The following is a 27,762-nucleotide window of genomic DNA, read 5'->3' as shown; positions in this document are numbered from 1 at the left end:
TGTCAGGAATCAAAAAAACTGAATAGGAAAATTTGGAGAAATCATCAGAGAAGTGGTACTTATTCTAGATATATTTAAAACTAAATCTTGGTGCAATCCTAAAAACACTTGCCTGGGAGTAAACTCCATTAAACAGACCCAAGTTACATTCTGAATAGATCTACTTAGAATTGTTCTCTATAGTTTATGAAAATTGCCTTATTTTTGTCCTTGACTTTTTGGTTTTGTTTGTGTCATAGCATTTGCCTGTTTATTTCAGCAGAAGTGAATGCTTTGTGTTCATAATTGATCAGCCATACTATAACATAATAATTTCCTATATATCTCTGCTGTCCTTTGATGTTTAGGAATATTCTCTGGCGTAAACTGATATAAACTTTATAGGTTTCATAAAGACTTGAACATTTAATAATTCAGCTAAAAGAGTGAGTTTCCTTAGATTTTGAATATACTGAATGTATTTTCAGTTATGAATGCTGCTTTCATACTGAGTTTTATTTCTTTTATTATGCCACCTTTTTGCCCAAATTGCTGCCAGAATTATTTTGTTGCCATCATTACGCCTTCAGGAGACTGAATCTTAGCAAAGGGTTTGTAGGAGCTGTTTTGATTTTGTAGGACCATGTATATGTCATGCATTCTCCTCCACCTAACAGTCCTTTCCAATCTTGAGAGATTTTATTTCCAGAGTCATGGGGTTCCTATGGACTAATGGATCAGTGGGCTGTAGGGAGTAAGGGGAAAGGTGACAAAAGTACTCCCTGTCTCCTCAGTCAGCAGTGCTACACTGATGGAAAAGACAGAAAGGACAACTTTGTCCCCATTGCCATTATAGCCCCCTGAACCATATGGGTGTTAGTCCACATGGGTACCCCAACCCTAGGAATAAACTTTTTCCAGTGTTGGATAAGCCTGTTAGAGGAAGGCGGAATGAATGAAAGATACAAAACTATCAGGGCCTTCTGTTGATGTATCACAGGGTCTAATCTATATCCCACAGTAGCCAATAAGAGTACCTTGATGGAAGAAGAATATCAAGAAAGTTTATGCCAAGATGCATTTTCAGGTGCCCAATGTAAGCAGAGTGATATTTGATTCCTTCATGCACCTGGCCTCTCCCTTTTCTCCCACTTTGCAGAGAACATGATTATTTACTTTCTCCCTCTGATTTGAGGTGGATTGCAAATTATAGAAAACAGTTCAATTGGATAGCACAAGACATCCAGTAAGCTACAGTAGTGCTAGGATTACAGGATTAGAGAACAATGCAAACAAAAAACTGTTTTAAGGCACAGTAAAGGTGTGGTAGCTTAAAACTTACCCATGAAGTATGAATACAGGCATTCGGTTTAACTGGAGTTGATTCCCACACCCCAAACGTTCGGATGCTTAACTAGGGATTAATCCTTCTTTAGGAAGTGGAAAGGCAACCAACTCTGGTTAAGGCACATGTCCATATTTGTATATCATGGATAAGCATAGATATTCTTAAACCACCATTCCTTTATCACACTGTGCACAAGAACAGTGGAGGAAAGAGGGAGGAGCCAGGCATACATTTGAAGCCAGATCTATGCACATTTTTGTTAAAATGATGTCTCAGTACAACCACAGTGTTCAAGGATCCATGGAACGAGAAGCCACGCCCATCACGTGGGCTGTACCTCTTCCAACTTGGGGAGAGGGAACTACATTTTGTGATCCTTCCCCCCAATATTAAAAATTTCAACAAATTAAGAGTAGCTCACCAGGAAGAAAAGTTCTAGCCTTTTCCATACTGATAGCATTTAACTTATAAAGGTAAAGGTATCCCCTGTGCAAGTAACAGGTCATGTCAGACCCTTCCCAAGTGAAAGAACTCACTCACAGTCAGGAAGGGAGAGCAGTGGAAGGGGCCGCTTCACTAACTTGTGGCTGAGTCCATTAAATCAGGAGGGAAACAGCCACGGACCCCCGGAGTCCATGGACCCCTAGTTGGGAATCCCTGATCTAGTAGAATGGTGGGAGGGGAGGGGAAATCATTCCCTCCCCTTCAATCTGCTCTATCACCTCTGAACTCTGCCATCTCATTACTATTTCATTGCTGCATGTAAAGGACTTTGGCTGTAAGTTAGTCACATCTACAACTTCAGTCTGGCCCTTTGCCAAGAACTGATTCAGCAATCCTTCCTGCCTTCCTCTGTCCTCCCACAGCTCTGGCAGGCTAGAAGGAAACCACCAACGAATTTGGCCCACAAGCTCCTTTATCTGTGGGACAAAAGAAGCTAGTTTGCAGCCTTCCATGATCAAAGTACTAGAGCAGGGCTGGTAGAAAACGGTGATCCTAAGCAAAGATTCATGAACCATAAACAAAGACTCTGGAAGGTGATTAAGGTAGGATGGTGTGGGAACTCAAGTTTGTTACATTGCTTTCCTTTGAGGCAGTTTGAGGTGAAAGTGGCATGTTACAGTGAAGATTTAAATGGAAAATAAGAAGAAAAACAGTCGCCTGTTAACAGAATCCAAACTATTTTCCAGTGTCCTGATTTTTAAAATGTTCACACCCTACATTTTTCTGGCCCCATTATGTTCATATCATTATTTTCTTTCCCAGTGTCTTCTTTTTTTGTTTTGTTTTTGTTTATTTTATTTTATTTTATTTTTTTCTTTTTCTGAAACAGGAAGAGAAAATCCATTCTGGAGAGACTCTTCTTCATGTAAGTGTCATTTATGTTTGTTAATGAAATAAGTGAAATATTAGCAGTGCAGCTCAGATGTTCACAATTTATATGTTCAGTGATGGATTATTAAAAAGAAGATAAGTACCAGTTGCTCTTTATTTATTAAAAAGGGGGTGAGAATGAATAACTTTTAAAAATTGTCTATGACCACAGAACAAACCAGTGTAAGACAACAACATAGAATGTATAAGATTCCCTTTCTGCTCTGCCAAGATATGCTTTTTAAAATCTTGGATTCTGCTACGTAATCCAAGTTACTATGTGCAAAATTGGTTTTGGTTGTGTATGTACGTGTGTGGCCTCAATTATTGCTTAGATATTACAGGCTTTTTTAGTGGTTTCTTGCATTACACATTAACAATCTTGAAGACATGAAGCGTAAACATTTACAAGCCCCGAACTCTAACAGACCTCACTGAAAACCCTACATCCTAGGGCAGTTTGAGGTTGACAGACTCTCCATGCAGAAGAAATAGCAAGCCTCTAGCTGAGGTTGTAAGAGAGAACTGATTTGAGCAGCTGTCATTGGCTAATGTTGCAGATGTTTTGAAACCATTTGTAACACTGTACTAAATGTTCCCCCTACACACACCGCATGAGTGTGGTACTTAGGCCAAATGGAATATCATGTTGTGCTAAACATTTGTATACACTGCTCATGGATTTGGCTTGCTTATAAATAGGGGCGGGTTCCAAAGAGGTACTTAAGTCAAAGTACTTGGGCACGTTGGCGGGATCTTTAACCTTAAAAGCAAAAATGGATCCCTTTGCCATATCAGTGAGTCTTTTTGAGTCTCCCCCATCAATTTCAAAGTGTTTGATCATGCAGTATGCAGGGCTGCTGTTCGGAAAACATATTCAAGGATATCTTGAAAACATGGAATCCTTTTTTGGAATGTAGCCCCATTTTAATCTGTAAACTACAGTTGAGCATTTGATAAGGCTTCTTTATAGAATATTGTTCGCATACAAGCCTTGGAGTGGGATATTACTGCATTCTTTGTGGTATGGATTTCATTTTGCATAATTTTCTTTGTGTGCATTCTGTCTTGTGGAATGGTAACCCCAGGAACATTTGCATCAAGCAACTTTTTCATAAATTAATATGCTTTTCATTTTAAGATAACACCCAGTGAACTATAGTGCTGCATTATTCTTGCATAATAACAATTGATTAATGCATAGCAAAAACCCTATGTAATAACTTTTCCCCTTTTTGCTATTGTTGGGCTGAATTGTTAGTTGAGCTTTTAGAATAAAAGCAGCTTGTGCAGCATACCCTGCATAGGTGATTATTTCTGTGTTAAGTACAGTAATTTCTACAATAAATTATTTCTGCTTTTCCTTTAAGCCATGTCCTTATTTTTGTGCCTTAAGCTAGCAGTGTGTTCAGATGTAGAGAAATGTTGGTGTGGACATAAAATATTGTGATAGAGGACGAGATGAAGGAGAAGGGAGGAAAGAGGCTATCCTGTCCCACCGCACCATTTGCCATGGTCCTTTCCTATATACATCTCAAACATGTTGTTTGAGTACATATAGATGATCAAGGAGTTCTCCCCCCATTCAGCTTCATCCCCTGGAGGTATGGGTGTATCTTCCCTACCAGGCTGATGCTTTATCTGGGATATTTCAGATACTATGGCAGTGAATTCATTTGTATGCTGTCTTATAAAAAGCAGAAAAGAACCAACGTTCAGTGCATGGCCAGTGTCTATGTACATATACAATAATAATATATATACACAATAAAAGGCAGCATGTAGTTTTCTGCTGATTTGCCAGAGGCAACACACATACATAGTGACTCGTTTATTGTTCTCACCGTCACCTCTTGACTTAGGATCTTCCTAGCTGGTTTGACTTACCTTAGTTGTGCCAGTGGTGACCAAGTGGGTGAGAACTGAGAGCATAGGAGTAATATGAAACAATTCTTCATTAGAGTGGGTAAGAAATGGGGAACAGAGAGGCCCATTGACCTGGACCATCAGCTCATTTGCATCGTTGTCTGCAGGGTACGTGGAAAAAAAGTTTCTTCCCAGCCCTGAATTTATGGAAGGAAAACCAGCAACCCGTCATCTAACTGCACAGTTATCCCAGGATGAATGAAAATGAACTTGCTGTTCCATTGTAGTATGCAAGACAGGATGAAAGCTCTCACATAGCCATCTTCACACAAATTGCTACTACTGGTCCATGGAAGAGTGAACCTGGCCCTGTTCTCCCTGCCAGACTAGTCTTATTCATGTGAGCTCTCTGGCAGCATTAGTGGCTAGATGAAGAACTTTGTGGGGAAGGGCTCTTTCTCCATTTCTCTACCCAGATCCTCCTGCCTCCTGGATAGGGTCAACGATATTATATGGAAAGTTGAGTATATCTCTGTGCAAGCAATATTTCTTCTCCAGTCCTACACATGAACCTGTGATGCTACCTTATACTGAGTCTGACCTTTGGTCTTCCAAGGCCACTATTCAGTATTGCCCTCTCTAACTGACAGTGGCTCTCCAGGATCCTGGGTGGAAGGCTTTCACAGCACATATTACCTGATCCTTTTTAAATTGGAGATGCCAGGTCATGAACTCTGGACCATCTTCATGCCCTTATCCCGGGTGTGACATAGTCATACCGGGACCTAGGGTGATTGGTTTTGAATCCCCTATTCAGCCATGGAAGCCCACCAAGTGACTTTTGGCCCATCACAGTCTCTCAGCTTAACCTACCCTCACAAGGGTGGTGTTGTGGGAATTAAGTGAAGGACGGAGAAACAATGTGAAAAGGAACTTTGAGTTCCAACCAGATACAAAGTTAGATGCTTTACTACTGAAATATAGCCCCTCCATAAGCCCAGTTTCCGTCCAACAGAATTCAGGCCATAGTCTCTCTGTTTGTCCTGATAACTTTGAATTTCAGTAGAGCAGCAGTGCCAGGAGTCTCTAGAGGAGACTTGGAAGGGTAGGTCTTCTCAACAAAAGATGTCTGGGTATGATAAGCAGAAGGGATGTTTGGATCCATGCCAATGTAGTTGTGCCCTGCCTCTGTGCCCCAATTGTATATTTGATTTATTCCAGCAATTCCCTGTCCAGCAGTAAAAGAAAGCAGCTTATTTCTGTGCATGGAACTCCTTGGTTGTATGGGGCTAGGATTCATCACTGGGAGGGGGCAAGATGTTAGAAGGAGACAAAAATTGCTGTCTTTCTCCTCTCCCACCATGATACCTTTTCACAGGCCCACGTGAAAAAGGGGATGGGATACAGCAAAGAAATGTAGCAGAAAAATGTACAAAAAGGTCTACTCTTGTACATGTGCATAGCACACAGGTACAACCTGTGGACTCCATGTAATACATACAGTGTGGGTCTGTACTGCCTGCTTTGGCATGTAGCAAATTTGAAATGCCGGTGCTTCTTTTTCTTGCATCTGCACATAACAGAAGAAGGCTCACCTTTGATGTATACATCTCTTTCTGTTCATAATATCTTTGTATGGCTTATTGCTTTGGCTCCTTTTGACTTGTAGAGCATGAATTTTTTAATAGGAGCTAAGTGAACTCCAGGGAGTTACACATAATGACTTGTTTAAAATGCTTGTCTAAAATGGTCCAAATAATTTTTGGAACGATATCTGATTCTTAGTTTAATATTTTAAAAAATCAGAACTTATTAAAATAAAAAATCCTCTCTGGCAAAGTTAATTTGTAAGCGCAGTATATAAAATACAGGCTTGGATCCAGTAGTAATTTAATGGGTTTCTGTCAGCAGAGCAGGACTTCCTTTCCTTACCCTACCCCTGCTGCAGCCCCAAATGATACTTCAAATGTTTTTTCCGGAGGATGGGTGGGATACCCCTCCCCCAGGAATAGCATGGAGTCTACAGCAAGAAGGGGGGATTGGCAAAAATGACTCTCCCATGTGTTTGTGGGCATCCTCTGCTGGATCCAAGCTACAAATGCTTCCAAGACAGTTATGCCCAAGCATTGAGTTGGATGGTTAAAACAGAAATGAATTCTCAAACAGAATTCAGGATTGTGACACCATATGTAGCAAAGCATGTGAGATATTATGAAGTTGGTTGTTTCTTAGTATGGAAGTCGTTATAGAAAGAAGTAGACTGCTCTTTCCCTCGCCACCTCATTTGTAAAAGTAATGCTAAGAAGGCATCATCTTACTGTGATCATTTTGCGACAAATACTACCATCATTCATTACTTTCTATCAGTGCCTCACCCTATGGAGGAACCAGCGCTGCCCATCCGCATTGAGGAGGGGACAGACGTTCCAACGGGTGAGTGCAGATAAGATAGATGCTTGTGAAAGGGGTGGGTGGGGTCGTGTTGGTACACGGAGCATGATGGCTCTTTTGTGTTTATCCATGTCACCACATATTCTGTTGTTACCAGGAAGCATTCTATATATTTGTCTAGATTTATATTGCTGTTCTTTTTTTTCCCTGAAAGTTGCTGTTTTGGCAGTGTCATTTCTTAGTTTATCAATGGAAAAATGTATGGCATGGGCTGTCACACACCACTCTTCTGTTTATTGCAGACTTATCAGTACATCCAGAGTTGCCAGCTCTCATCATTTTATTGCCATTCTAATAAATATAGGGATTCCTGTCTGTCCTGATGGCAGAGAATGGTGTGGTCCAAAGAATGTTAAGCATGCATATGACTTCTAAGTCTCAATGGATTGCTCCCTGTATTCTATAAATGATTCTGGACAAGTATATAACATTTTTCTTACCTTATTTTTAAGAAGTTTACCTGTTGTACTAGTGTCAGTTTAGACATTTCAATTTGTCATAAGGGCCGTTTACTGGTGAAGATACACTCACACTCCTTTACTAACTGCTTTTATTGCAGCAATTGGGATTCTTAACTAGAATCACACCTCAGTTAAGAAATCTAGTTATTATGAAAGAATAAATATCTTTGGATGACATGTCTAATTGAAATTAGATTGAAGATGCCACCCCATGAGGAGAATCATTAGGGAGAGTGTCTGAGACTAAGTATTAGCCAGGTTCATGCCTTTCAAAAATTAACAGATTCGTTCATGTAAGCTAACACATACCCTACCATCTCTTCAGGGACGTTAATTTTCTGTCATAATGGATATTAAGGCGTAAAATCTATGGACGAACAGTGTAGGATTAAGTTATTGCAGCTGCCACAGAATAAAATAAGTATAAAGCACTAGAAATAAGCAAAGTACAGGTTAAAATTTGAAGACCTCCCCCCCAGCCCACAACTGGTATTTGGAACTTACTGCTATTCAGCCAGCAGAATGACTTTCTATGAGGCACCTAGCATAAGCAGTACATAAAACCTACACCTTCTGTTAGTAGAATGTGAGCTGGCATGCTGTCTTTTTGGAAAATCCCCTATGGTGGGGGTGGGGGTGGGGGCAGATGAAAACTGGAGCTATTTGGGCAGTGCAGTCACCCCAGTCTCTGCCACAACATTACTGTATTTGGCAAGTTGACATTTAAGAAGTCTACTGCAATGTGAGCAAGAAATAGGTTTTGATATCCTGAAAAGCCTTCCTTCCTTGCTTCCTCCCTCCCGAAACATTTCCATCTTGAAGTGCCAGTCATTCCAGTATCTTGGGATAATGAAAGTGATACAGAGATGACCTGACCTTTAATTTGACTTCAGTGCCTTGGGGTTAATTCCCCTCATCTGTTATTTATTACCTGTTACCACTGTGAATTGCAGAAATTCCACCCTGGGATGCCCAGGGGCGGGATATAAATTGAATAATAAATAACATAAATTAATGACGGTATGGAAAACAATCAAACTCCAAAATTTCTGAAAAGAACTAAATAATCCTAACAGTCAAAAGATGTGGATCCAAGAGCAGGCACAGGGTGGCTCTTGAACTCTGGTGCATGTACATGTGGCCATGTATATATTCATATCCATAAAAAAACTATTCTTTGCCAAGGCCACCCAGATCCTGTGTAAATAAAATACAGTTCTGCAATCTCACTATTTTAAGCAGACATATAAATTATTTTTCTGTTTTAGAAAAGGTTTACTACTTTGAATATTTCATGTTCTTACTTTAGTCAAGCATAGAGGCCCCTGAAGTCTCATGCCTAGCTACTGAAGCCTCATTCCACAGATACTGGAAATCTTGGTCAGCCACTTCTCTGGCTTCTGAGATTTCACCAGGCATTTCCTGCACACTTCCAAATACTACTTTTAAAGATAACAGCTGTGATCTTTATGGATCTTTGTTGAATATTCTCTTAAACATTTTGTGACTGAAAAGCATATTTCAAAAAGAATTACTGAGTATTTCAGTTCTCATACAGAATTTGTTAAATTAATAGACTGGTTTGTCTTCCATCATGGAACTCAGGGTGGCATTCTTGGGGGGCCAGTGTTCCCAGGAGGTCTCCTGTTCAATCACTGACCAGACCAAGACCTCCTTAACGTCAACAAGGCAGATTCCACACCGGCGGAAAAGGCCGAGAGGGCAGTCATATGGAAGTGGGGCAAATCCTTGCTTCTAGATGATGTTGCCGCCAGGGTTGGCACGGATCAGACCCCAGAAGCCCTGGGCTATGGGAACATGGATCCTTCTGAGTTCACTTAGCCCACTGTGGCGGCCTACAGGGACTGTCCTGCGGCAGGCCCGTGTGGACAGGAAAGAGCTGGGCTTTCTAGGCCCGGCTTCTCCCTATCCTATGGTGGCCCAGTGGGGGCAAGAAATGCCCTGGTCGGTCAGCTTTGCGGTGTTCTGCTGCACTGAGGGGCAGACAGAGACATTCGTTTTTATGTTGCAGGAAGTGGGATTGTCTGCAAAATAACCCCCCTGCAACCCCCCCCCCCATCATGTGGTAGAACTAATCCATGCTGCTTTGTTTTGCCGGGGCGACACATTTCAGTGCTTGAGCAGATTCCGTCCGCACTGAAGTGTATCCCCTGTGTGGACGCATACTGCTGCGGAGCATGCATTGGCAGCAGCCCAGTGTAGCCGCTGCAGATTTGGCCCAATAATGCTGGAACCTTCTACATACTTAAATAATTCTGACTGATTTCTCTGTGACTGGAGACAGCTTATTTTCCAGAAGCTTTGAGAATATATAACCATATTTAAAAGTGGAAGGATGAGATCCTAACTTCATCAGTACTACTGTGGAAATTCTACATTTAGGGGAAAATAATAAACATCATTAGATGGAATAAAGGTGAGAGCTAGCAAAACCTGTACTTTCTTATGGCATTAACTGGATTTTCATTTTAAAAATGCCTTTGGACAATTCTATTTTTATATATGGGAGTAGTTTTTAAGAAGGTTTTGTTTTTAAAGACAAAATTTAAAATCACCTGGATGTGTCATTGGCTTAATAAAAGAAAGAATTTTTTAATGTTTCCCACTGTAATGATAAAATATGTTTTCTCAACATTTTATCTTGGTTTCATGTGTGAATTCATAGAATTTTGTAGTGTGCTTTTCCAAGTGCATCTCGGGAAGTGTTTCTTTTGTCCTTTTGCTTTTATTGTTTTAATGTGTATTTCTTTTCACTAACCTTCACTTTCTTTCATCCATACTGTTTAACTCTTATGCAGTCCTTTATTGTTCTTTTATTTTGTTTTTTATTCTAGATTAGATTTATGTTCTTGGTTTGTTTTAAAATCGGGGCTAGCTTCACTGAAATCAGATAAGATTGTTGCCAGAGTGAGGATTTATTGTACATTTTTATTGGACCCACTTTTAACTTCCTTGAAAGCAGGGAAAATTCACATAGACTTATAAACTGCCAGGATTTACAGGAAACTATTTGCTATCTTCAGCCTTAGCAGTGGGGCCTTTTTTCCCAATCCTGCAAGTATATTCATTTTTTTTGTAGTGGTATCCTTTAAAGTCTGATTTGTTATCATGACAGACTTAACTCACAGGCCTATATTTTAATAAATAAAATGGCAGACATTTTCCCACCTGGCCAAAATTTCATTCTCTGACAGACACCAGACAGAGGAATAGGACAAGAAATCCAAAACATAATTTTTAATGTGGCAAAGATTGAACAGCAATAATTATAGCATATAAGTATTAATTTTGTTAAGATTCTAAATTTGTTCTATAAAATTAACAAAAAGTTAGATGAAGAAACACAAATATAAAAATAGAATCTGAATTGTAATGTGAAAATCAGCTAAAACTAATCAGACTGGAAAAAAACTGTCAAAATCTTCTTTCCTTCTTTCCTTCCTTCCTTCTTTCCTTCCGCAGAAGTTTAATAATAGCCATAGCAAGAACAGACAGCACTAACTGTCATCTGCTATGACATTTAGAAGACTGTTTTCATGGAACTCTGGGGTTCTTATCCCTCATACTGGAATTGATTCTGTGTTTATTTAAAAGGAACTTATATTTTAGAGCTGGGGTAGTCAACCTGTGGTCCTCCAGATGTCCATGGACTACAATTCCCATGAGCCCCTGCCAGTGTTTGCTGGCAGGGGCTCATGAGAATTGTAGTCCATGAACATCTGGAAGACCACAGATTGACTTCCCCTGCTTTAGAGAGTTTTGTTGGTTATGGTTCAAAATATAGGATAAATTATTTTTTGCATATGGTGTGCACATTTGCACAGGATGTTTTACAGAAGTCGGCTATGTGTATGGTTTCCTTAAAGAAGTAAAATGCTTACTTTGAGAACTACTTGATTGTCCTGTTAGTAAACAGAAGAACATTGTTTAAAAAGCCTGTTATTTCTTATATATGTAACAACCAGTTGTCAAAGATTTGTTGTCATGCTGTGCTGAACATATTTTTCTGAAGTAAAGATTTAGAATCACATGGTCTTCAGGAAAAGGATGTTTTTTGTGTAGGGTGGTTGGGAATTATATAGAAGTACTAGCCGTCAAGCCCGCTGCAGTCTAAAATGCAGCAGGTGGTAGCGATATAAGGGGGGACGGGAGGCAGGCCGCCAGAGGCATAGAGAGGCCTCCCGCCCCCTTGCCTACCTCCCGGACCCAAAAGCAGTGGGGCGGATGCGCGTCGGCATCGTTGCTGGCGGATGTGGTGTGGGCTGTGGGAGGCTGCCGTCCTACCTGGTAGGTAGTGTTTAGTGGTTCCTCTCTGAGCCCTCTGTGGGCAGTGGCTCTGGCAGACCATGCATGGTGTGAAGTTGCACCGGCAAACCTCCCTGGGCAGTGCTGCCGCCTCAGGGCTGTGCTGGCGGCCATGGCATGCTTGCTGCCGCCGCTGCCTCCTCCTCTTCTGTGGGTGATACAATTGGGTTGTCCACGATGGCACGGCTGCCTTTGGCAGCCCTTGCACAGGCAGCCCCTCCTTACCGCAGCAGCTTGCTGCTCTGCTCCGCCACCGCCCAGGTCCAGTGGTGGACCATGGCAGACACATTGGCTCCAAGAGCCAGGCACGCCTGCGGGCAGAGCAGCGAGCAGCTGGCCACAAGGAGAAGGGAGAGGACTTCTTGAGAAGTTGTTGGTGGTCACATCTCCCCAGCCATCCCAAAAGGCTCTCTTGCAAATTCTGTTAGCCAAACAGGAGCAGATATTATTAGAATTTATATTTCAGAAGTTACAGAGGATAGTCCAAAATGTCGGACAGGCACTGAGGTATAAGAAAGATTTCTTTCATTCCAGGCTGTTCCACATGCTGCCATTTCACCAGGGGCATGTAGATGTGGGGGAAAGCAAAAAAAAATGACAAATGATAGGGGTTTTTTTGGCCTATTTCTTTCTGTTATTTTCCATTCAGAACAGAATAAACACACCATTGTGAGTTTCCTTGTTGGCAGGCTGAAGTAATTTTTTTGCCATCAGATGGGTAGCCCGATTTGAGCTCAGCAGGGTCAGCCTTGCTCTCAGTATTTGGATAGGAAACCATCAAGAAATACCAGGATCTCAAATCAAAGGCAGGCCATGGCAAATCACTTCTGTTCATCTCTGGCTTTAAGAACCCCACCGGGGTTCACCTTAAGTCAGCTATGACTTAACAACAAGAAAGAGAAGGATTCTCTGTAGAAATATCCTGGTCCTTTTCTTATTTATTAATTATATTTATTATTATATTTATATATACTGCCCTCCCTTGCAGCTCAGGGTGGTTTATATAGAACATGGAAAATATTGGAATAACTATAGTACAATTCAGCAACACATCAAATAGAACAACAGTAGCAACTGTTATTTCAACAACATTCCAATAATTAGTGGTAACAATATTAACCTGTTAACTGTGATCCTATAGGCTGGTCATTTTGGATTCAGTTCATGGGAGTGGTTTTGGGGGGTCCCAATAGATGTTGGTTTGGTCGACCTCAACCAAATGCTCAGTGGAAGAGCTGCATTTTACAGGCCCTGTGTAATTTTGCTAACTCCAGCAGGGCCCTGATCTTTTCTGGGAGCTCATTCTGCCACGTGGGGGCCAGAACAGAGAAAGCTTTGGCCCCGGTTGTGGTCAGCTGTAATTCTCTTACTCCATGCATTTCCTGCACTTTGGTAACCGCTATAGGGCTTCATTTCCTGTTTGAAACACAGCAATTATCTTTTTCTGTTCATTTTTCCCTTTAGTATACATCCCCAATAGAAAAGTTCTGGTTTAAGGAAATAAACCAGATTTGCCAGATTTCATAAAGATTTCATAAAGATTATCGTATTTAAACCTAATTAATACAGCGACTCCACATATTGGTTCTTTTTCAAATCAACAATCCTATCCTGAACCTTTATTGTAAAAAACCTTTGACCCATGTTAACTTTATATTGATATTATTACTGACTTTTGTGAAATTAGAAGTAGTAGATCTTGACTATAACTGTGCCAGAACCATATTCCACTGAAGTCCAGTAGTGCCCAACCGGATTTTTTTTGTAATTCTCTAGGATCTCAAGTGTTTCTTATCCCTTCTGCTAGAGATGCCAAGAATTGCCTTAGAACCTTGAAAATGCAAAATTTAATTCTATATTTATTTATAAATGTGTTTATATCTTGCCCTTCTCCGTGAATGGGCTCGAGGAGGTTTACAAAACATCAATAAAAACATCAAAACATCAATAAAGCACCAATAAAACCATAACCAAAACTAAGAACAACTTCCCTACAATCATCCCCATTCACTCTCGCCAGTCATTCATTGGTAAAATTACCTGCTTTGGGGGAGGAGCACAAGATGGAAAAAAGGAAATAAAAAGAAGGAAAGAAAGCCATAGGCCTGGTGGAAGACTGCCATTTTGCGGGCCCTGCAGAGCTATGACAGCTACGTCAAGACCTGGGCCTTAGCTGGTAACTCATTAATCAGGTTGGAGCTCAGATCGAAAAAGCCCTGGCTCTAGTCGAGGCCAGGTGGACCTCCCTAGGGCCAAGGATCACCAACATGTTTAACAAACTGTCTCTCTTCATTGATTACTTCTGAATGGTGGGATGTATTATGCAACATCCCCCGAGGCACTTCCTAAACTTTCCCATCAATCACTTTTCCCTTGAACCCTACAATTAATCTTTAGGTCAAAACTTGTGCTGTACTACTCTGTAAAAGGCTGTATTTTCTGTTAACATATCTGGTTATTTTATTATTGATGTAGCAGAATCCCAGTTGTAGTGCAGCTGTATGCTGATCATTCCCTAGAAATGCTCTTGTTCATAAGACTCAGTTTACAAAATATTAACAAAGCCAACAACTTGCTGGAGCAGATTTATTCTTTTTGCTCCAGAGAGCAGGGTGAGAACTGACAGGGGGAAATGACAAGGAAGTAGATGTCAACTACATATTAGGAGAAAATTCCAAATGGTAAAGTATTACTCAACAGTGAAACAGATTGCTTCAGGAAATGGTGGAATTTCTCTAGAAGTCTAAGCTAACTCTTGGGATGCTGTAGTTGCACATTCTTACAAGTAGCAGAGGATTGAACGGCATAATTTGTAATGCCCCTTCCAACCCTAATATTTTAAATCTCTTACATTTCTCTGTGTGTATTCTGGGGGAAAGCTCTCTTGTTAGTTCCCCCAGCTTTATCAGATGTCAAGGATTGGCCTGGGCAGTAAAGGAAATTAGTGTCCTGTGTCATATCTGATATGTTCAAAGCAAAACAGTATGGAGGTTTATGGTTTTCAGATCTACTTTTTTCCTGATTTAATTAGTCCAAGAGAAGCAGAGGGTTGATCTTGGGACATTTCCCTCTGCTGTGTCAGGGTAATAAAAGAATTCTCAGTGATCTCAAATGCCATGACATCAAGGCAGGGCATAGGTTGCCCTTGAATCAGATGAGAAAGTGGTAAGAAGAACAAAACAAATTGTCCCTCACAGAAAAAAGACAGTGGGAGGATGGAATGTAGTGAGTTGAAATGACACAGAAGAAGTGGGCTCCTTCTTGAATCAGAGTTCTTTCTAGCAACTTACTCTGCCCCCTGCATAATTTTATAAATTGCTGTAATGCCCTGTAGTCCGCTTGTTTTTTTTCTAAATGGAAAATTCCGGGCTCTTAACCTTTCCTCATAAGAAAGCTGCTCCAACCCTTTAATCATCTTGGTTGCCTACTTCTTGGTCCCAACCATGACAAGTGAATTCAAGATGATGCATAAAGTTATGTGAAGTAATCTGATAAATAGACAGTACCTGCCTTTATCCTTTTTATTATGAAATGAAAAGCTATGTTTCAGTTGATGCAAATATGGCCTTCTCAAGTTGTGTCAAGAATTGCATGGATGCACAGGGAAAAGATAGCATGGTTTTGTTAATCCTGGTATTAGTGTGTCTTTACATAAAGGCATGAATTGACATAAGCAACATTTGCAGTAAAACTCAAATGAACCTATTTGTACTTGCAATGTCATCAGTTCACTTCATATCATAGAATCATAGAGTTGGAAGGGGCCATACAGGCCATCTAGTCCAACCCCCTGCTCAACGCAGGATCTACTTATGATGAAGTTTAAATGGGCAAAGGCTAGCTTGCTTTAAATAGTGGCCTGAAAAGAAAAATATATTCAGAAAAATAAAAGTCTGTACAAAATGATACGACATAATCTGATAAGAAGATACATTAAGATAAACAAGGAAGGAAAAACGAGAGAACTTTTAAAATAGTAACAACCACAAGATATAACCACTATTTATTAAGCTTCAGAAAATGCAAGGGTGTGGGATTTGTATTTGTAAACATATATAAAATGTAAGCATTCATATGATTTGCTTCAAGCTATGGCTTCTGTGCTGGAGCAGCCCTGTGGATCCATTAGCACTGCTCTGTTTGGACCTCAAAGGCATCTAGGTGCCCAACGATTGTTCAGTGTTTCCACCTGGTGATGCACCAGTCTCCTGACACTTGGAGAGCAGTTTATATTTCTTTTGTACATGGTTACCCACTGATCATTTTAGTAATTACCCGCCAAGACGGCCAGTACTAACAGCTTCCCTCCCCACTAGCTAAGGTTCTTCCTAGTGCCTACATCTCCCACTATCTAGCACAGCATTTCACAGCTTTTTTACCATTGAGAAACTCCTAAAGCATTCTTCAGGCTTTGAGAAACCCCAGCAGTGGCATGATCATGAGGAATATTGCTGGGAAACATAGGTAAAGGTATCCCCTGTGCAAGCACTGGGTCATGTCTGACCCTTGGGGTGACACCCTCTAGCGTTTTCATGGCAGACTCAATACGGGGTGGTTTGCCATTCCCTTCCCCAGTCATTACCGTTTTATCCCCCAGCAAGCTGGGTACTCATTTTACCGACCTCTGAAGGATGGAAGGCTGAGTCAACCTTGAGCCGGCTGCTGGGATCGAACTCCCAACCTCATGGACAGACAGCTTCAGACAGCATTTCTGCCGCTTACTACTCTGCGCCACAAGAGGCTCTTGGGAAACATAGACAATAGACAAAAAGATATTTCTTTGATTCCTATAATTATTCAGGAGGCCCAGTAAGTTCTTAGGGGGTCTCACTGAGATTTTCTCCTGTACAAGATTTGCATTGACTTTCAGTTAAAGTCAAAAACTGTTCCATAACATAATTTAGTGGACACTACTGACCAATACTGTCAATAATTTTCCTAGTGTTTGGAAATAAAATCTTTCTTTCTTTATACTTGAGAGAGGAGAATGATGGCTGGGGGAAATCATGACTGTAAATTCTGTATATATGTGCAAATGTATAACCATGCAATCCTAAAGGCGTAGGTTACCCCTGTCCTCTTACAATATCTGAAAATGTGCTGTTATTATTTATGTGTACAATTTGGTTGCCAGACATAATGCCAGACACATATAATATAGAAAATCCTGGTTAAATGGTCTGAATTTGGTGGGACTGACAGAATCCCAGAGGCAGAGTGACAGTACTTGAAGCATTGGTCTGGAGCAGGGGTAGCCAAACGGTGACTCCCCAAATGTCCTTGGACTACAATTACCATGAACCCCTGCCAGCAGGGACATCTGGAGAGCCATAGTTTTGTCACCCCCTGGTCTGGAGAAAGTTCCCTTTTATTTTTGTATGCCTTTGGCTGCATTTGTACTTGCCTTGTGCTATAAATGGCAGCTTTGGCTCACTGCTCATCCATCTACTGGGCCAAGCCCTTGTTTCCTGAAAATAAGTCAGACATAAGTCTCCCAGAAGTTGGCATGGAATAGAATGACTTGTTTTAGGCTTTATGGGTGCAAGTTATATTTAAACGTATTGTGGTTGTCTTTGGGAGACATTGTTCCCTATTAACTGGTATTGTTATAATGGCTGTAGTTGTAACCCACAAAATAACTTCCAAATTTATGCTGATGGTTATCTTTTACATGGCATTGTCGCTCCAGTCAGTGGAATAAAAGAGCAGGAAATTAAACACAAACCCCATTAATACTCAGGACAATGCCTTTCTTTAAACAAACACTGTTTCCCTGGAATTCCCCTCAATACTGTGATACCTCAAGCTTCCTCCTTTTCCTAAGAGATTGTGGGTTGGACTATAGGATAAAGTTCAATAAAAGATAGTACTTAAGGGACTCGTTTATATATGTTAGAATCATGATACTGTTCAATGCAAATATTATGAGAGTGGCCCGTACCCTGAGCTATACAAGCACCGCTACAAACAATGGAGACCTCAGAATCTGGCACTTGAAGGCTACATGACTTCAAAGCCAAGTTAATCATATCAAGAAATAACACAACTAGCTCATGTTTGTTATTACTCTGTATCTCTGCTTTTAGCTGTTTCTGTGATGTCTGAAATCATTTGCTCACTAACAAATTAAAAGCTTTCCCATGGATACTTCCAGACAATCTGGTCATTTTTTCTCCCTTCTAAGGCCAATCTAGGCCCCATATTTCACAAAGCAGAAGCATTCAGAAGATCTGAAATCAGTTTGATTTTAAATCCAGTATTTTTCAACAAGGTTCACTTTATCCAGACAATGACAATTTTCTGATTTTTTCTTTTCTCCATTGTTTAAAGCTAGGGAAACATGGAATGAAGTCACCTTCAGGTGCCTTTGCCCAACTAAAGGGTTTTCGGATTTTGGCTTTATAAAAAAATACCCTCCTGAACAATTCCATTTACATTCTGTAGCATGATAGGTGTGAGAACTTTATGCTAGCAGAGCAAGAAGTTCTGTAGATAGCTGCCATATTGTTTTAGCATATACTTGCTAAGAGACCAGCAGGACACTTCTCCAGTCTACAAATTGCTAGCTTGACAACATATGCTGCTGAGAAGGCCAGCCTTAAACAAGAGTGCAAAACTCTGTGTTTGAGCCAATTCTATTAAGCCAGCACAATTTCTCTGATGTGCCGACATAACTTCTGGGTGACTGGACATTGGTAAGCTCCTGGAAAGCATCCCCTTATCCCCTGCTCTCAGCGCAGATGGACCTGGCAACCTACAAGCAGATTAACAAAGGTCTATAACCAAGAGTACAAAAATTACAGGTGATTTGGACACATAAAACCTCTATTCTTAAGAACGTAAAATATTTTGCCAGTTCTGTTCTTCTTGATCACCCTTGTCTTATGAATGTTTCTGATGTGGCTAGAGCCAGGATCTATGGTACTTCAGTTTTCTTTGGTTCAAGAATGAATCTGAGAGTCCAGCTATGGTGATGTGTGAAAGTGACTTTTGGGAAGATCCATTGGACACAAGAAGCTTATGCTCTCTGTTTTTCATCTACACCCAGTTTTGTGAAACCCTGGGGTTTCTTGATGGCCCTGGAAGGGTTTCCTGTATGGGTAAAGGTAAAGGTATCCCCTGTGCAAGCACCGGGTCATGTCTGACCCTTGGGGTGACGCCCTCTAGCATTTTCATGGCAGACTCAATAGGGGTGGTTTGCCAGTGCCTTCCCCAGTCATTACCGTTTACCCCCCGACCTCGGAAGGATGGAAGGCTGAGTCAACCTTGAGCCGGCTGCTGAGGTTGAACTCCCAGCCTCATGGGCAGAACTTTTAGACTGCATGTCTGCTGCCTTACCACTTTGCGCCACAAGAGGCTCTTAAGGATCTTAAGAGGCTCCTGTATGGGTAGGAGTTAATTTTTAAGATGCTTCTTAAATTGGTTAAATATTTATTGGGTGATATGACCATATATATAGTCATGTCATCCTGCCTTTCGAATGGGCCTGGAGGGGATAGGAAGGGGCCCCAAGTGGGCGGGTACACAGCTATGCTTCCCAACCATATTCTACACAATTGCACCACTACTGGGGTTTCTCAAAGCCTGAAGGTTTCAGGGGTTTCTCAACAGTAAAAAAGTTGAGAAAGGCTGATCTACATTGATACAGCTGTCACTAACATTACTTATCAAATGTAACTCAGCTTGCCAACTAACTTCAGAAAAAAATATAACATAATAAACCAATAGCTTTGAAGCTAAATAGAATAATTGTTGTGTATTCACGCTGTTGTCTGGCATGCAAGACTTATTTCACATGTAGGTTTTCTTCAGGTAAATTATGAAAGTTTTGCATTAAATAATCTCAACTGTAATGCTCCCCTTTGCTTGCAAATCAGGAATAGGGCACTTAGGCAGGTTCCTGCTCTTAGGTTCACTTAGCAGAGACATGTTAGTTCAAAACAGCATCCATTTCCTTTTCCTTTAACAATACCACTCTTTTGGCCATAGCCGTAAGCTTAAACATCCATTATTAAGACAAGGAGATAGAGGGATGGAAGCATTTGGTTTGAGAACAAAGGAGCTCAGGCAATGTATAATTCTGACAAACAGGAGCAAGGACTCCTCCCCATGGGACTAAACCAACAAATACAAATATCGGGAGAGACAGGCTGTTCCATTGTAATGTATACAATAAATACACCACCCCAATAAAGATTTTTTAGAATGTCATTGAAAGTGAATATACATTTCTCTTTACACCTTAAAAAATGTTGTTTGTATCTTATGCTGAAACTGCTTTTCAGATGTTTAACTAAAACACAAATTTAAGCAGTCATTGTAATGGAAGACATTTTATCTGCATGGATACATTGATGCATATCTTTATTGTTCCTCTGGGGATTCCTACAAAGCTAATGTCAATCCAAAGATCAGGGCACTACAACACAAACTAACTCTGTTTATGGATCACAAAGGACCAAGTTAAATCTTGCGTCCAGTAGAATAAAACTATTCTTAGTAATTTGATACCCATGTATACATTAACAGGAGGGAAATTTTGCAGATAGAAATAATGTAGACTTGTACAAGCCCAGTGAAAATTTAGTACTTTGTCATTTAATTTATCACTTAAAGGTAGAAGGGGTTAATGTATTCTTAATGTATCCCAGATACTGGGTTTTACTGTCATGTATCTGCAAGATTAGGCATGTATGTACCAGTTAAATCATTTTCTTCTGCTATATGATAGGCTGTTCCATACATGCAAACCCTTACAGAATCATCCAGCAAATTAGCAAAATAATTGAGACCCACTGGGTGTTTACACACAACCTGATATATGATCACTCTTTCCTTGGGAATATTCAGTATCCCAAGTAGATGAGAAAGTCAGTTTATTGCTCTGTCTCTAAATATGCAACACCTTAATCCTTGGGAGTAAGCATAATTCAAGTGACCTCTGTGTACCTCGGTCTCAGTAATATGTTATTTTGGCATTCCGGTACAAATTATCTTTCCTCCTCAGATATTCTGTCTACCTACCATAGATTCCATGTTGGGATTACTAAATGTAGCCCTCTGGTATATGTAAGATTTCCTGGATGGATCTTGTCTGAGTGTTTTGTCTTACACTGATTTCTATGTAAAAAGTTTGATTTACCCATGTGGACTGGTAGACATTGCAGTAATGAGACCAGGTAACCTAGGGTTTAATTTGCTTTGGGGTTTACTCAGAGCCAAGTCTTCAATGGCAATTTCACTGGCTACTGCTATAGCAAAGAATGTGTATCAGAATCTATATTGAAATACAAGTGTGTTACTGAAGTGGTAATGGAGTGAGGCGGGGGTATATGTCAGAACTCAAGTGAATAGAAAAGCTTATACAGGAGGTTTTTAAAATTAGCAACAAGATAAAATAGATGGAGAGGGGAAAAAAGAGCATTGTTTCATATCCTTCTCAATAGGATAAATCACTGTTTAAGAAAATTTTGCTTTTAGTAGAAGCACCATGATAACTCTTTGTAATGTCATAATATTCTAGGCAATGTAAGATTTTGGGAAAGAATTGCAGGCATAGACCAGATATTAAAAATGAGGACAGAGCAAGGGGAGATGACTAAGTGTCTGGAGACAGATTTCTGTAGTGCTCAGCTCCCAGTCTAAATGGTGGAGCTGCATTGTTGTAAAACTCAGAACAAAGAGTCATAGAGAAATTTTCTGGAAGAACCAACTATGAGTTCTTAATCTTCACGTAATTTTACAGAACGCCTGAAAATCTGAAAATAAAAATGACCTTCAAGGGTATGGTTCTAAACTAACATTTTTTCAATGGCTTTCTGAACTCTCCCCCACCCCCATTTCCCTCAACTGTTCCTGAGAGAACGGGCATCCTAGGAACAGGATTTTGGAGGGCATTTGGGGCTGCTACAGAAGGGGGAAAATCATGCAACTTGGGGAGAAATCCTTACATCTGCAGAAATGCTGGTCTGGTTCTAAGTCAAGGCCCTGCATAGAGCTTGTTCTAGATATTCATCTTCCTTGGACACAAGCTTGGCCTTCCCCAATTATACATCCCCATCTCATTCCCTCAATATGCACTGCTTCTTTCTTCCTTTTCCAAGAACCTCTGCTACTTCTTCTCCAATCACTTCCCTCTTAACACATGCCTTTGGGACTTTCGTAGTTCCCTAGCTCTTTAAACCAACTATCATTTTCCCACTCTTACCAGAGAGAGAGAGAGAGAGAGAGATTCTTCTAAAGGAAGGTTAAAAATAAGCATGATGCAGCCAGGTGCCTAATGAGTCAGTAAGGTCCAATGTCCTTTTCTTCCAAGGATTGCCTGAAAGCTGCTGCTGGGAGAAGGTTGTCTGCCAACTACTTAGCATCCTCCATAAGCCTTGCTGGAGACAAATGACCCAGCTGTTCAGTGAATAAGACAGAAAAAGATTCTGAGGATTTCCCATCCTTACTGTTTCAGAAAAAAGTAGAGAGCTTTTTGTTTACTAGTTTATTGTCTTTAACACTCTTTAAGAATGCCCAAATTGTAGACATGCTGCCCATTTTCCAACGTTTCAGTTTATTGCTGAAGCAAACGCTGATGTTAGTACAATGGATGAAGATCTTTTGGCTGCCTTTCCAAGGAGTTCAGAAACCTGGAGAGCTAGAATCATATTCTGGAAAGATCCTTCATAGGTGTCAAGACGCATCTGTATAATTTGCACCCATTTGTTAGAGTCAGATAGTACTGAATCTTTCCTGTATGCATATATATTTTAAGCCAACTTAAAAGAGTGTATGATCCTGAAGGAAACAGGGTTTATTATCTGGTTTGCATTCTTATGTATCAAAGTAGTTCATGAGCACAGGTATCTGTCGAATATGGGCGACCAAGTGAAAACTGTTCCTAAAACCTACATTGTGATTTCCTTCCTTTTAGAAAGCAAAAATATGGCAACAAAGGAGAAGCTTCAGTGTTTGAAAGATTTCCACAAGGATATTCTCAAGCCTTCTCCTGGCAAAAGCCCTGGGACTCGGCCTGAGGATGAGGCGGAGGGGAAGCCACCGCAGCGTGAGAAGTGGGCAAGCAAGATTGACTTCCTCTTGTCCGTGGCTGGAGGATTTATCGGTTTGGGCAACGTGTGGCGATTTCCGTATCTCTGCTATAAAAATGGCGGAGGTAAGTGCCATTGCTCCTTCCAGAATTTTTTGCTGCTCGTGTTCCTTTAATTTTGAATGTACATGCCAAAATACTAGGTAGTTTTATAGGTATTACTTCCAAAGTAGAATACAAGTTGTTTGTAGGTGGGGATGTTTCTAAAGAGGAGCGAGAAAAGGTTTGCAAAGCAACTTAAGTGCTAATAAAATAGTAACAAAAAGATGTTCTTTGTTTTTAAAAGGGAATGTTTGGTTTGTATTCATGAAAGGCAACCCCATTTTCTCTACAGAGACTTTATTCTATAAAGGGGGATTAATCTTTGTACACAAATAGTTTCAGGAATGCTGACGGAAGGGCACAGGAAAGAATTCTCACTAATCTTTATCAGTATGAGCTGCTGGGCTGGTGTTTTATTTCATTGAGTCACAGAGCTTCTCTAATCACCCTTGTGTTTTCTCTACAGGTGCATTTCTCATACCTTATTTCATTTTTCTTTTCGGGGGAGGTCTTCCTGTGTTTTTTTTGGAGGTGGCACTAGGACAGTATACCTCCGAAGGAGGAATTACATGCTGGGAAAAGATCTGCCCTATTTTCACCGGTAAGTTTTTGCCTTTACGTATCATTGTGGACATCTGCCTATATAAAGGTCAGCTCTCAATATTCTATCACATCCCAATATGATGAAGACACTGAGCCCAGGAGGGGACTATGCAGAGGAGAAGGAGGACCTCTGAGCAACATGATTCTCAGTGGCTAGAGTCAACAGCGTGAGCTTATTCCTCAGCCTAGTTGTGTCTCCAGTATCCACCTTTACTTTTTCCCTTCCAATTTAATGGGTATTACCCAGCCCTATAGGGAAGAATTAAGTGGTGACTTTGGGGACTATGTTACATCAATAGGCAAAGGATGCTGTCAGCCTGGGTTAGGAATCCCACCGTAGAGTACAAGTGTCAAAGAATTGCATTGTTTAAAAAAATGATTTTGGAGTTTTTTATGGAACCTAAAGACTTAAGTTTGTAATACTGTAGGGTGGCCCAAAGATACTTTCTTTCATCCTCATCATTCAGTGCTGTGATCTCCCTCTACTCCTGTACTCAGTAAAATATTTAACAATGTGAATTGGCTTTTATTTAGGATATTTTTATTTCAGTGGAAATCAATCATGCCTTTATATGCTTCAATGAACAGTGATGAGATACCTCATTTTAATAAGTAATTTTAAAAAATCAACTAATATTCCTAAACACATCATTGTAATTATTTTATGCATTTTTATATATTTTTTGAAAAAGCTGTATAAGATCCTGATCCAGTATTTACCTTCTGGTTGAGTTTCACCCTTCAATACAAAAGGAGATGCTTAGAGTATCTTCTCCCTTGAGATCCAGGAGGACATCTCAATTGGTGTTTTCCTACCACTTCAATAGGGAGGCAGGACTTAAATTTTACTTCCTGTCCTGTGCCGTGGAGTGACACTCAGGGAGTGACAGGGCTGACGAACCTCTCCCGCTAGTTGGTATAGTTGGTATAAACTGTTCTGACCGAGCAGTGATATCAGCGCTTTCTCAGCCTCACCCACCCCACAGGGTGTCTGTTGTGGGGAGAGGAATGGGAAGGCGACTGTAAGCCGCTTTGAGCCTCCTTCGGGTAGGGAAAAGCGGCATATAAGAACCAACTCTTCTTCTTCTTCTTCTTCTTCTTCTTCTTCTTCTTCTTCTTCTTCTTCTATATTTTGACTAGTAAGACAGAAAGTTTAGCTGTTTGATTATTTAAAACTAACAGTTAAATAGTAGAGTTAATATATTTTAAAAGTGTTGATTTATGATGAAGTATGATGATACTTTGGGCTGAACACTTGCTGCAAAGAACTGCTGCGACCCAAGTTCACAAAATGGTTGTTGAAAAACTGGAGCATATATAGCTTGCTGAAATTGTAAGCTGTGTCTTTCAAAATACTTGAATGCACCCTCTGCTGAAAACAGTAGCACTTATTTCCAAGTAACTAAAGGGCTAAGATTGTGGAAGATAGTTAAATATTTATAGGAGGATTTAAATACCTCATTAGGTACTTTCAGGCTGTTTTGAGCACTGGGAAATATGGTCATATCTATCAATGACTTTGTTTGAAAAACCAAGGATGGGTTATTTTTGTTTTAGCATTATAGAGGTTTAGTTATAGTAGGCATCAGTTTTCGGCAAAAAAAGATGACTACATGAATAACAGCTTTCACTCTGCTGACCATACCCATTTGCCTTATTGCCTCCTTATTATATCTGACACAAACTTGTTACCTTTTCACTGAGAATATTATTATTACCAATCCTCCAGTTACTGGCTGCTGTGTGTAATAGTTGACTAGAGTCAAAGGCTTAACATTTTTGTTAGCAGCCTTTTAAACCATCATAAGAATGCACCATCTAATACATAGATTTGAACAAAGGTCAAGCAGGTGCTTCCTGGAAAGTCATCAGTAGGGCTTGATGTGGTGAAAGTGGTAGGAAAGTTCTACTTCCCGGCCTCTGTTTTGAGCCCTGCACACCAGAGGCACATTGCGATTTATTTTCACCTAGTCGCCAACTTCCAGTTGATGGCTGAAGGTCTGGGATTACAATTGATCACCTGGTCTCATGTTCTTCTGTAACAAAGATTGTTTTACTTATGTGTATTATTTCATACATGTCTCCCCCCCCTTTTTTTTTCTCTGTCTCTCTCTTATAAACAGGAATAGGTTATGCTTCCATCGTGATTGTTTCACTTTTGAATGTGTATTACATCGTCATCCTGGCCTGGGGACTGTATTATCTGTTCCACTCTTTTACAAGTGTCCTGCCCTGGTCTCACTGTAACCAGAAGTGGAACACGGAATCCTGTGTGGACGACACTCTCAGAAGAAACAAAACACTTTGGCTGGCTATGAATGTTACCAACTTCACATCTCCTGTCACAGAGTTTTGGGAGTAAGCAAGTTGAATTCTTAGTGGGTGCAATGCTCTATATAAGGGGCATGGAGCATAGATTAGCACTACAATCCTAAATAGAGGAGGTTAATCTGCTGCAGCTGCCAATACAATTTAGTGGCAATGGAGCTTCCATGGGGCAGGGTACCTGTTGCTCTGCCTTCTCTTCTTCAGCAGTTGCCATCCTTTCCTCCCCTGGGCCAAGGGTTCTCCTCCCCCCCCCATTTTTATTTTCAGGTTTAAAAATATAATTGAATAGTTGCATTGATATAATGTTATGACAGTCTGTGTACCAGGCTCTCTAAATTCCTAGCATTCCTTTTTGGGGGAAAGTCTATAGCCCCTTTTGTTGCAGAGATATGTCTTCCTCCTTATATCTGCTTAATGAAAAACCATAGAGACTAACTTTCTTAAAATGAAAATTTGAAATTCAGAGAACCTGGCACAAAGATAAATCAATCTAATAGTATTGAGTTCCCGATTTTAAAAGCCCTCTGGTGGTAGGGAGATGAAATGTCAGCCTTGGGGGAAGAGGCAGGGATAATGGTTGCCACTTGGTCAGGAAAATCCCAATCCACATGACCACTGTCTAGGCTTTACTGCGGTCTTCCCAAACCTTTGTAACAAAGCAGGTTTGCGAATACATCATGATACTGAGGGAAGCACTAAAAAAAAAATCTCTTTTTAACAGCATCAGACAAATAAGGCATATTGAAATGCCCAGAATTATATCCTTCTAAGACCATTGACTTCAGTGAATTTAGAAAGATGTAACACTGTTTTGGATTGCAGTGTAAAACTGCAACCCTTATTGCAACTATAACAGTAAGTATGACAATATAACCTATAGGTATCTGAGTTAATATTTTTTCTTTAAATCTGATGGATTATCAGGAAAAGAATTTCCCTACTGCCCCACATAGGCACAAACAGATTCATAGGCAACATTTCATAAGTTCTAATTCAGTTTTGTTGAATTAAGGACATATAACAGGGTTGAAAAAATACTAGATATCCTTTCCCAATTATGTTAAGCAAAAATTACTTAATTGCTTGGCTTTCCCATTTGCTTAAATTAGGATTTTGGCACCATTAAGAGATTCTGTGTTAGGAAATATATAGGAATTGCTGGATGTCAGTAGTTCTGTCAGCAGAAACCAATCCTGGTTTATGTGTGACATTTACCTCCAGCATGGCTGGATTTATTTTATTCATTTAAGTAGGATCTTGGCTGTCTGGCCTTTGGGCTGAATTGTTTGAGTAGAATTCCTTGGAATTATATCATAATTTGCTGATGACTGTGATAGATGAGAAAGTGAAGTTTATACTGTAAAGCTGGTAGATGCGGCATTTGGAGTAGACTAAATCATTGCTCAACGTGTGAAAATAAGCTGTCTTTGCAATGGCTGACCCAATACAGGAGGACGAAGAGAAAGATTTGAATACTTATGACACTGAAAGAACTGCATTAATGAAAATGCATACATTTATGAACAATTTTCAGTGGCCTATAAATATACACATTAACTGATCAAGGAAAGCCTCAGAACTAGCCAAAATGTTACAGAGCTCATTTAACAAGCATGGGATGGTGCTCCTTACCTTGCTAGGATATAAACGTTATCATACGTTAACCCACTTGAAATTTTTTTAAAGGTGTAGGTAGTCATGTTGGTCAATAGCAAAAAGTCTAAAATCAAACGCCATGTAATACCTTTTATTAAGACTTACCAACTTGATCAGGGTGGATGCTCAAAAGCAGCGGGGGAGGGGGGGATTCTGTCCATGATCTTCAAATCCCTTTTCTGAATATAGGGTAGAATGTTCAGCTGACTTCAGTGGACACAAAGTGTGGTTTTGTA

General features: G+C 40.2%; 1 protein-coding gene across 7 annotated transcripts in view; it reads left to right on the top strand.

Annotated features, from left to right (window-relative positions):
- SLC6A6 (solute carrier family 6 member 6) overlaps positions 1–27,762 on the top strand; it is a 58,582-nt gene that overhangs the window by 7,996 nt on the left and 22,824 nt on the right. For 3 of the 7 annotated variants that reach the window (XM_077325347.1, XM_077325345.1, XM_077325346.1), the window contains 5 exons: positions 2,661–2,696; positions 6,935–7,000; positions 22,724–22,963; positions 23,406–23,540; positions 25,666–25,900. In XM_077325347.1, coding sequence (XP_077181462.1) covers positions 6,946–7,000; positions 22,724–22,963; positions 23,406–23,540; positions 25,666–25,900 — 665 coding nt within the window. In that variant the 5' untranslated portion in view covers positions 2,661–2,696; positions 6,935–6,945. The remainder of the gene's footprint in view (positions 1–2,660; positions 2,697–6,934; positions 7,001–22,723; positions 22,964–23,405; positions 23,541–25,665; positions 25,901–27,762) is intronic. The other 4 variants (XM_077325351.1, XM_077325348.1, XM_077325352.1 and 1 more) reach the window with 2 other exon arrangements.

Source organism: Paroedura picta, chromosome 3 (assembly GCF_049243985.1).
Source record: "Paroedura picta isolate Pp20150507F chromosome 3, Ppicta_v3.0, whole genome shotgun sequence".
Lineage (NCBI taxonomy): Eukaryota > Metazoa > Chordata > Lepidosauria > Squamata > Gekkonidae > Paroedura > Paroedura picta.
The sequence above is the reverse complement of the archived record's forward strand: the minus strand, read 5'-3'. Positions and strand labels throughout refer to the sequence as shown.